General features: G+C 52.9%; 1 protein-coding gene across 3 annotated transcripts; it reads left to right on the forward strand.

The window, feature by feature from the left end:
- The first annotated feature begins 1202 nt into the window (after positions 1–1202).
- Positions 1203–6578, forward strand: ap1ar (adaptor related protein complex 1 associated regulatory protein). Of its 3 annotated transcripts, XM_083686136.1 has the most exons (10): positions 1203–1525; positions 2316–2361; positions 3088–3117; positions 3233–3258; positions 3402–3498; positions 4644–4742; positions 5241–5302; positions 5510–5583; positions 5836–5940; positions 6068–6578. In XM_083686136.1, the coding sequence occupies exons 1-10, from the start codon at positions 1455–1457 to the stop codon at positions 6331–6333; spliced, it is 876 nt and encodes a 291-aa protein (XP_083542262.1). In that variant the 5' UTR covers positions 1203–1454; the 3' UTR covers positions 6334–6578. The 3 variants fall into 3 exon arrangements, with proteins under 3 accessions (XP_083542262.1, XP_083542261.1, XP_083542263.1); XM_083686135.1 differs by having other exon boundaries at positions 1203–2361; XM_083686137.1 differs by lacking the exon at positions 4644–4742 and having other exon boundaries at positions 1203–2361.
- The last annotated feature ends 4714 nt before the right edge of the window (positions 6579–11292 follow it).

An 11292-nucleotide genomic window follows, 5' to 3' on the forward strand; every position in this document is an offset into this window, starting at 1 on the left:
GGAGAGGAGCCCTCCAAGGAATATTCAAGATTCAAGATTCAAGATTTCTTTATTTGTCACGTGCATACAAGTATACAGTGAAATGCAAAAGTGACAGTGCCACAGAGTAGTGCAACAACACAATAAGTTTTAAAATACAATAAAATATATGATTGAGGTGACTTCACGCCAGTGTGTGTGTGTGTGTGTGTGTGTCTATACCTGTGTGTTTGTGTGTGTGTGCATCTGCGTGTGCGTGTGTGTGTGTGTGTCTGCGTGTGCGTCTGTGTGTGTGTGTGTGTGTGTGCGTCTGGGTGTGCGTCTGTGTTTGTGTGTGTGTGTTTGTGTGTGTACGTGTGCGTCTGTGTGTGTGTGTGTGTTTGTGTGTGTGTGTGTGTGCGTCTGTGTGTGTGTGTGTGTGTGCGTCTGTGTGTGTGTGTTTGTGTGTGTGTGTACGTGTGCGTCTGTGTGTGTGTGTGCGTCTGTGTATTTGTGTGTGTGTGTGTGTGTGTGTGTGTGTGTGTGTGCGTCTGTGTGTGTGTGTGTGCGTGTGTGTGCGCGTGCGTTTGTGTGTGTGTGTGTGTGTGTGTCTGTGTGTGTGTGTGTGTGTGATATGCTTCCGGTGGAGCAGTATACTGAGTGCTGCAGGTTGCTCTGTGGAAGCCTTACTTGTTCAGGTCTATTCCCTGTCCTAACCCTGTCCTAACCCTGTCCTCTCAGCTGTGTCCAGGGTGTAGGGTCCAGGGTGTAGGGTCCAGGGTGTAGGGTCCAGGGTGTAGGGTCCAGGGTGTAGGGTCCAGGGGTTCTATCTGGCCAATGAGAAATGTTTTTTTCTGAAAAGTAACAGACCAGGGAAGGGTGCATCTCCCCCTAGTGGTAGTTTGTGGCAGCACAGCTCTCCTTTGTGAATGACAGATCAAGTGTTGGATCTGTTCCGTTGTTTCTCTGTGATCCACTGTGAGGAAGAGGAGCTCCACGGCTCCCACCAGCATCACCATCCACTGACACTCACAAAACATTCTATTGAATGTGGCCTTTATTATCATTTCATTTGTTTTCACATATACAAATAGAGAGTGGAAAAAAAAAGAAAAATAGGTCTATAGGTTATGTATACATTGCGAAAAAAAAAAAAGTTTACAATCGCATGATACTTCGACTGGTTTGAGCCATCCGCTGCTCCGTAGCTAACACTAATCACGTGTGCCGTTGAGTCAGGAAGAGGAAGTGATGAATGACAGCTCGCCACACGATCGATGATCAATATCTCTGATCGGCCTTAACCCGAACCTAACCCGAACCTAACCCGCTCCCTGGGAGGTTACAGTGTTATGTTGTCTCGTTGTTGGTCATCCTGTCCTGAGCTGCTGTCAGCGTCACTGTCCGGCCACGGAACCCCGGGGATGATCCACCTCCGGCCGGTCACCGTCTAACGGCCCGTCCTACCGAGAGAGGCGGCGGGACAGCAGCATGCGATGGGAACCTGCTGGTCTTACTGCTCCGGCGTCTTCAGACGGGAGGCGAACAGGATCCAGAGAGGCGGAGGGTGAGTGACAGCGACGCCCTTCAGACCGACAACCCCGATATCTGCTCCTCGATCACGGCCAGGCTGAACCTGACCCCGCCTGGGAGCTGCAGGCTAAAGGCTAAAGGCTAAAGGCTAAAGGTTAAGCTATCCAGCGCCACGGTGGCTTTGATGGGTGGAGGGCCGTTCTCTCCCCCCAGCTAGCTGAGGGTTTCCCGCATCAGGGAGCGTCATGCATCGGAGGAGCCCACCCCTCCGGGTCCGGGTTGGGGGGCCTGCCTTGCTGCCACAGCCCTGCGGAGGGGCGCTAGGTTGACTCATCCTGTCTCACGATGTGGTTGCTTTTGTATTCTTTCATCTTTTTCTTCAGTGTTGCATTTGTCACATTCCATCAGTGTCCCAGGGATTACACCTGTCCCAGGGATTACACCTGTCCCAGGGATTACACCTGTCCCGGCTCAGCTAGAACAGAGAGAGGGTGATATACAGAGCACACACACACACACCCACCCCGAGGGGCAGTTAGAGAGGTTAGTGACATCACCACTTCTCTGAGCACCATGACGTTTCTGGGGCATTATGGGAGTCAGCAGACGGTCTTTAATCATGTGACTGGGTTGCTATGGCGACTAGGTCTGGATTCTGATTTAAAAGTAGTTTGACGTCATGCGACTCCCCATGAACGAAAGGAGTGACATCAGACACTAAACGGTTGTCATAGCGTCAGACAGTAAATGGTTGTCATGGCGTCGGACAGTAAATGGTTGTCATGGCGTCAGACAGTAAATGGTTGTCATGGTTGTCCCATCAGGTCCAAGTACTTCCGGAGCACCACAGGAGAACACTACACCATAGAGGTACAGCCCTGTTCTAACCCTGACCCTGTCCTAACCCATACCCTGTCCTAACTCTCTCCTAACCCTGACCCTAACCCTAACCCTGTCCCAACTCTGTTCTGACCCTAACCCTGTCCTAACTCTGTTTTAACCCTAACCCTAACCCTGTCTTAACCCTAACCCTGTCCTAACCCTGTCTATACCCATCATCCCTCTGTTCTCCCTCCCTGGAGAGTGTGTAGGAGTGTGTAGTAGTAGTGTGTAGTGTGTAGGAGTGTGTAGGAGTGTGTAGTAGTAGTGTGTAGTGTGTAGTAGTGTGTAGTAGTGTGTAGGAGTGTGTAGGAGTGTGTAGTGTGTAGTAGTGTGTAGTAGTAGTGTGTAGGAGTGTGTAGGAGTGTGTAGGAGTGTGTAGTAGTGTGTAGTGTGTAGGAGTGTGTAGGAGTGTGTAGTGTGTAGTAGTGTGTAGTAGTAGTGTGTAGTAGTGTGTAGTGTGTAGGAGTGTGTAGTAGTGTGTAGTGTGTAGGAGTGTGTAGTAGTGTGTAGTGTGTAGGAGTGTAGTGGAACTGTTGTTATTTGTTCGCTATTGTTGAATATAAAAATAACTCAGTAAAACGGTTTCATCTGTGGACTGGTTGAGATGCAGAGTGACATCATCATTACTCTAAGCCGTGCTCTCTCTGTCTGTCTGTCTCTCTGTCTGTCTGTCTGTCTGTCTGTCTGTCTGTCTGTCTGTCTGTCTGTCCTCAGTTTGAGAACCTGGTGGAGAGTGATGACCAGGTGAGGCTGACTGTCAACACCCTTTATGGTTTCCATAGAAACAATCCCTCGTTTTACATTTGATTGCTTCACTTGAAATTCTGTGATTGTTGACGTGTTACATTTTTGATTTCAGACGGAAAGCCCAGGTCCATGTCCAAGGTATGTTAAGTGTGTGTGTGTGTGTGTGTGTGTGTGTGTGTGTGTGTGTGTGTGTGTGTGTGTGTGTGTGTGTGTGTGTGTGTGTGTGTGTGTGTGTGTTGGTGTCGGTGTCTCTGTAAGCTATGTGTGTGTGTGTTGATCAGGCCGATCAGTGAGGATGAGATCGTCCACCTGAAGGAGCATCGCTACACTGCCATCACTGACCAGCAGGTCCTCATAGACCTGGAGCTGCAGGCCCAGGTAAGCAACCAACCCACCAACCCACCCACCAACCAACCAACCCACCCATCCACCATACCTACCAACCAACCCACCAACCAACCAACCCACCCACCCACCCATCCACCATACCTACCAACCAACCCACCAACCAACCAACCCACCAACCCACCCACCCATCCACCATACCTACCAACCAACCCACCAACCAACCAACCCACCCACCCACCCATCCACCATACCTACCAACCAACCCACCAACCAACCAACCCACCAACCCACCAACCAACCCACCAACCAACCAACCCACCAACCCACCCACCCACCAACCCACCCACCAACCCACCCACCCACCCACCCACCCACCATACCAACCAACCAACCCACCCACCCACCAACCCACCCACCCACCCACCAACCCACCAACCAACCCACCCACCAACCCACCAACCCACCCACCAACCCACCAACCAACCAACCCACCCACCCACCCACCCACCCACCAACCAACCCACCCACCCACCAACCAACCCACCCACCAACCAACCCACCCACCCATCCACCATACCTACCAACCAACCCACCAACCAACCCACCCACCATACCAACCAACCCACCCACCAACCAACCCACCCACCCACCCACCCACCCACCATACCAACCAACCAACCAACCCACCAACCAACCCACCAACCCACCCACCCATCCACCATACCTACCAACCAACCCACCAACCAACCCACCCACCATACCAACCAACCAACCAACCCACCCACCAACCCACCCACCCACCATACCAACCAACCAACCAACCCACCAACCAACCCACCAACCCACCAACCAACCCACCAACCCACCAACCCACCCACCAACCCACCCACCCACCAACCCACCCACCAACCAACCCACCAACCAACCAACCCACCCACCCACCCACCATACCAACCCACCCACCCACTATACCAACCAACCAACCATATAACCAACCCACCAATCAATCAATCAGCCAATCAATCAGTCAGTCAGCCAGCCGGCCAATCAGAAGGCTTCATATCCATGTAGACAACCTATCAGGCTTCAGTAGAGATGTTTTTTATGTTATCTTCATTTGTGTTTATCTTCCTTCTGATTTGCAGCGTTTTGTTGTTGTTTTGTCATGTGATCAGTTAGAGGCTGAGGAGGAGGAGTTGAGGCAGGAGGAGGAGGCTAGGAACACCGCCCAGCGCCAAGCCGCCATGTTGGCTCGCCATAGGAGGCTGCAGGAGGTGAGGCGCCACTGAGCCCCGCCCTCACCTGTCCTGCCCCGCCCCTCCTTGACCTGCCCTCACCTACCCCACCCTCACCTGCTCCGCCCACACCTGCCCTGGCCCTGCCCCGCCCTCATCTGCCCCCTGCCACGCCCCCACCCCCGCCCTGCCTCAGACTGTGTCAGACAGACATGTCCATGGTTCTGCCCTGCATGCTCCAGATCTATCTGTCTGCTTCACCTCCTCCTCTTCACACTTCATTCCACTGCTTTTCCTTTGGTTGGTTCACTTCACTGTCTGTCCTCTCCATCAGCTCAGCTAACGCCTCAGCTGTTCAGATCATCTAACACCTCAGATGTTCAGATCAGCAGATCAGTAGTGTTTGTGTGTGTGAGGTAGTGTGTGTTTGTGTGTGTGGGTGTGAGGTAGTGTGTGTGTGTGTGTCTGAGGTAGTGTGTCAGGTAGTGTGTGTGTGTGTGTGTGTGTGTGTCTGAGGTAGTGTGTGTGTGTCTCCAGCAGGGGGGGCCGAGGAGCCGAGGCCGGGCAGAGGTGGAGGGACGTGGAGGCCAGCCCAGACGGTGAGGACCAGCCTCCAAACACACACACACACACACCCACACACCACACACACACACACACACACACACGCACACACACACACGCACACACACACACACACACACACACACACACACACACACACACACACACACACACACACACCTAGAGAACACAACTGGAGGAGGAGTTGTTGTTGTGTTGATGTGGGCGTGGCTGTGTTCCAGGTCCACTCCAGGTGAGGACTTTGATTCGTACCTGCAGAATGTCAAGGCCCAGTCAGAAGCCTTCAGGGGCAGCCGTGAGTCTCACACCCACCTGGCCTCGATCTCACACACACACACACACACACACACACACACACACACACACACACACACACACACACACACACACACGATCATGTGATGATCATCCTCAGAATATACGCCTCAATCATACACACATGCAATATACACAACATATACACTCAACATATCTGGTGTCAGTTATTTTTTTGTAATGTGTGTGTGTGTGTGTGTGTGTGTGTGTGTGTGTGTGTGTGTGTGTGTAGGCCTGTCCTCAGACACCATGGTGACTCCTAACACAGAGAGCAGCTGTGACTTCCCCACCAATGATGACGGGACCTCCCTGGACCTCGAGTGGGAGGACGAGGAAGGTAGGCCCGCTGTGGGTGGGGTGTGTGTGTGTGTGTGTCAGGGTCAGGCACCCTATTCAACACACATCAGATGACTTGTGGTGTGTAACGTTGTGTTGACTAGCCCCTCCCCCTGCCCCGCCCCCAGGTATGACCCGTGTGGCGGCGGCGTGGGAGCGATCCCGCACGGAGGAGGACATCCTGAGGGCGGCGCTGCGGCCCTGTGGCCCCGCCTCCGAGGACTCCAACGCCCTGGAGTGGGAGAACGACTTTGTGACCGCACACGCCACCGAGGGGGGTGGAGTCTCAGAGGGGGGTGGGGACTCAGAGTACGAGGGATTCGTTAACCCTGTCCTGGACACGCCCTCCGAGGAGGAGACCCAGGGATACGCCCCCGAGACACAGGACAGATAGTCTTCATCATCATCATCATCATCATCGCCTGATCAACGGAAACCCCACCTGGGTCGATCACAGGGAAGGGTGTCACAACAAACCCTGTTCCTCCTCGTCTGATTGGACGTTGATCTCTTGTATATTAACGGTCATATGACTGGTCATGTGACTGAGCCTTAGTTGAAGCCACAACATTTTCTTGAAAATCAATGTTTTTTTTAAATCATAAAATTAATCATTATTCAAAGTGCACTTCCTGCCTGTCTGGTGGGTGTGGGAGGGGCTACAGGTGGGTGTGGGAGGGGCTACATATGGGTATGGGAGGGGCTACAGGTGTGTGTGGGAGGGGCTACATGTGAGTGTGGGAGGGGCTACAGCTGGGTGTGGGAGGGGCTACATATGGGTGTGGGAGGGGCTACAGCTGGGTGTGGGAGGGGCTACATGTTGGTGTGGGAGGGGCTACAGGTTGAAACCATGCCAATGAGATAAAAGCAACAACAGTTTAAAGACTCCGCATTATGACATCATCATACTCCACCAGGCAACTTCCTGCTTATAGACAACAACAACAACAATAACAATATCAGCTACGACTGCCCTCATTGGCTGATCGGCCAATCCCCCTGTCCTATCAGGAGGAGCCAGACGTTCTGTCTGATGATGTCATAGTGAACGTAGTCATTTGTTATTACGTGACTCCAGGACGCCTGCTTCAATCACAGACGAGGCAGTCACACCTCCTCTCTGACCTCCTCCACTCTGACCTCCTCTCTGACCTCCTCTCTGACCTCCACTCTGACCTCCACTCTGACCTCCTCCTCTCTGACCTCCTCCTCTCTGACCTCCTCTCTGACCTCCTCTCTGACCTCCACTCTGACCTCCACTCTGACCTCCTCCTCTCTGACCTCCTCTCTGACCTCCTCTCTGCCTGTGTGGACCGCTGGTCTGCAGCTGGAGGTCAGGTGACTGTGTTATTGTTGTTGTGGTTGTTTGAACATGTGCCTAACCCTAACCCCTACCCCTTGACCCTAACCCTGACCCTGACCCAACCCTAACCCCTAACCCCTAATCCTGACCCTAATCCTAACCCCTGACCCAACCCTAACCCCTGACCCTAACTCCTGCCTACCCTCAGCGTCAGACTGCTCTTGTTTAAACCGGGGGTCCGCAGGGTCCTAAAGTCTGAAAATGTCTGAAACCTGCAGTGACCCTGTTAGAACACTGGAGTGTTATAGCTATGTCATGATAGTGGGACTGATGTCATCATAGTGGGGGGGGAGAGAGAGTCACGTGACCGAGTCATGATTAGTGGATTGAACCTTTAATCCTCCAGATGAACAGAGATCAACCAGTCCTGCCAGGAGGTCAGAGGTCACCTGTCTACTGAGCCTCTGGCTGTTCCAGGGTCAGATATTACAACACACCTGACCTCTGACCTCCCTACAACACCTTCCTCACCTAGGTGTGTGTGTGTGTGTGTGTGTGTGTGTGTGTGTGTGTGTGTGTGTGTGTGTCTCTGATGTCTGTGTCGTGATCAGAGGTGCTTCCTGTCGGTCACTCAATCAGGAAGTCATCAGACATTCATGGTTCTGATGGTTCTAAGCTTGTAAATATTATAGCTTTGTATGCACTTGAAAAACACACACACACACACACACACCTCTCCACACACACACCTCTCCACACACACACACACACACACACACACCACACCACACCACACCACACCACACCACACCACACCACACCACACACCTCTTCACACACACACACACACACACACACACACACACACATACACCTCTCCACACACAAACACACACACGCTCTGTGTTAGAGCTTTACCATCACTCCACCATCCTGTTGGGCCTTGGTGATGTCATACCTGGTGATGTCATACCTGGTGATGTCACACTCCGGCCCAACAGAACACGTCTCCTTAGTTTAACAACTTGATCTTTTCACCAAAACAAACTCAATTTGGAAAATCTGGTCATAGAGTCCGGATTCATCTATGCACTGCTAGACCCAGGGTTAGGGTGGGGTTAGTTAGGGTTAGGGTGGGGTTGGTTAGGGTGGGGTTAGTTAGGGTTAGGGTGGGGTTAGTTAGGGTTAGGGTGGGGTTGGTTAGGGTGGGGTGGGTTAGGGCGGGGTTGGTTAGGGTTAGGGTGGGGTTAGTTAAGGTTAGGGTTAGGGTGGGGTTGGTTAGGGTTAGGGTGGGGTTAGTTAGGGTTAGGGTGGGGTTAGTTTAGTGTGTTCAGAACTGTCTGACATGATGCTTTAACCTTTGACCTGTTGGGTGGACAGATCAGAACCCGTCACTCCTGCTGTCACCATGGTGACGGAGGGAATCTCCACTCTGCTTTCCTTATCTTTCCGTGGTTCCCATAGCGACTTCTATTGTTTAGGAGTCACATGATCTGTCAGAATAATGTGATCTGATTTCTGATTTGTGAATCTGACCAGTTTTCTGTGTGTTCTACATATGAATGTAACAACTTTCCTTTTCTATGACTCATCTGTGGTGGGACTGGTTCTGTTGATGAACCGGGTTCATGACCTACCAACCAGAATGTACCTGTACCGGCCTGTTACTACGGTAACTACAACACCTGGAGCTTGAGTCCATTAAAGAATAAACTCTGAGACCTTCTTAATCTGAGTCCTCTCTTAATCTGAGTCCTCTCTTGTATCTTGGACAAATTGACAAATACTGCACTGGCCAGTCCCCTCCAGCAGGGGGCAGTGTTGCTACATGGTTTCTATAGGAGATATCTATCTAATACCCACCTGCCTGAGTTATAGCCCAGAACTGGTCATCATAGAGACTGATTGGCAGGTCTGTACAGGACTGGCTGGGATCAGAACCCATTCTGTACAATGGAGGCTTCCCATAATAACATAGTCACTGCTTCTTCTCTGTGGGATCAGGAGTCCCTAACCCGAGAGAGAGAGAGAGAGAGAGAGAGAGAGTGTATTTTACACTAGGCTGACAGGTGAGATTGGTGGGCCGTCAGGTCTGGTCAGCTGACCTCCCCTGGACGCTTTGATGAGTTACAGCAGGGTTAGAAGACCCCCCCTCCCCTCCTATCTCCTCCTCCCCTCTCCTCCCCTCCTAACCAGATAGAGAACTAGAGAAGTGTTTCTCATCTCATCAGAGGGACAATTGGTTCCTTCCTTCCTTTCAACCAGTCAGATGTGATCCATCAGAGGCACTTTAAACTGCTACCCCCTCATTCCCCCTCCTCTTCTCCCATCCTCCCCCCTCCTCCTCTCCTCCCCTCCTCTCCTGGGAGGGGGAGAGAGAGAGACTGTTAAGGGGAGGAGGAGGGGGGAGGAGGAGGAGGAAGGAGGAGGAGGGGGAATGAGGGGGGAGGAGGAGGAGAAGGGGGAAGGAGGAGGAGGAGGAGGAGGAGGAGGGGGAAGGAGGAGGAGGGTGAAGGAGGGCAGTAATGAAGTGGATTAAACGGGAGAGAGACAGCGGGTGGTAGTAGGGTGGGTAGTAGTGGGGTGGGTAGTAGTGGGGTGGGTAGTAGAGGGGTGGGTAGTAGTAGGGTGGGTAGTAGAGGGGTGGGTAGTAGAGGGGTGGGTAGTAGTGGGGTGGGTAGTAGAGGGGTGGGTAGTAGTAGGGTGGGTAGTAGAGGGGTGGGTAGTAGTGGGGTGGGTAGTAGTGGGGTGGGTAGTAGAGGGGTGGGTAGTAGAGGGGTGGGTAGTAGAGGGGTGGGTAGTAGTGGGGTGGGTAGTAGAGGGGTGGGTAGTAGAGGGGTGGGTAGTAGTAGGGTGGGTAGTAGAGGGGTGGGTAGTAGAGGGGTGGGTAGTAGTGGGGTGGGTAGTAGAGGGGTGGGTAGTAGTAGGGTGGGTAGTAGAGGGGTGGGTAGTAGAGGGGTGGGTAGTAGTGGCGTGGGTAGTAGAGGGGTGGGTAGTAGAGGCGTGGGTAGTAGAGGGGTGGGTAGTAGTAGGGTGGGTAGTAGAGGGGTGGGTAGTAGAGGGGTGGGTAGTAGTGGGGTGGGTAGTAGTGGGGTGGGTAGTAGAGGGGTGGGTAGTAGTAGGGTGGGTAGTAGAGGGGTGGGTAGTAGTAGGGTGGGTAGTAGAGGGGTGGGTAGTAGAGGGGTGGGTAGTAGTAGGGTGGGTAGTAGAGGGGTGGGTAGTAGTGGGGTGGGTAGTAGTGGGGTGGGTAGTAGAGGGGTGGGTAGTAGTGGGGTGGGTAGTAGTGGGGTGGGTAGTAGAGGGGTGGGTAGTAGAGGCGTGGGTAGTAGTAGGGTGGGTAGTAGCGGGGTGGGTAGTAGCGGGGTGGGTAGTAGCGGGGTGGGTAGTAGAGGGGTGGGTAGTAGTGGGGTGGGTAGTAGAGGGGTGGGTAGTAGAGGCGTGGGTAGTAGAGGGGTGGGTAGTAGCGGGGTGGGTAGTAGCGGGGTGGGTAGTAGAGGGGTGGGTAGTAGAGGGGTGGGTAGTAGCGGGGTGGGTAGTAGCGGGGTGGGTAGTAGAGGCGTGGGTAGTAGAGGGGTGGGTAGTAGTGGGGTGGGTAGTAGAGGGGTGGATAGTAGCGGGGTGGGTAGTAGCTGTAGCAGTTGGTCCCCTAGGTTACCTTGTGGAATTCTGTTCAGCTCCAGTGTGCTTCTCTTCTACAGTAAGTGGTAATAGGATTGTGTGTGTGTGTGTGTGTGTGTGTGTGTGTGTGTGTGTGTGTGTGTGTGTGTGTGTGTGTGTGTGTGTGTGTGTGTGTGTGTGTGTGTGCGTGCATGCGGTGTGTGTGTGTGTGCATGCACTCATGCGGTGTGTGTATGTGTGTGTATGTATGTCTGTGTGTATGTGTGTGTGTATGTGTGTGTATGTATGTCTGTGTGTATGTCTGTGTGTATGTGTGTGTGTATGTCTGTGTGTATGTGTGTGTGTATGTGTGTGTGTATGTGTGTGTGTCTTGCCTCAGTCACAGTCCCTGCTGTCTCTCTGCCCACAGTAGGAGGCTCAGAACACATTCCT

This window comes from Argentina silus (genome assembly GCF_951799395.1).
Source record: "Argentina silus genome assembly, chromosome: 15".
NCBI classification, from domain to species: domain Eukaryota; kingdom Metazoa; phylum Chordata; class Actinopteri; order Argentiniformes; family Argentinidae; genus Argentina; species Argentina silus.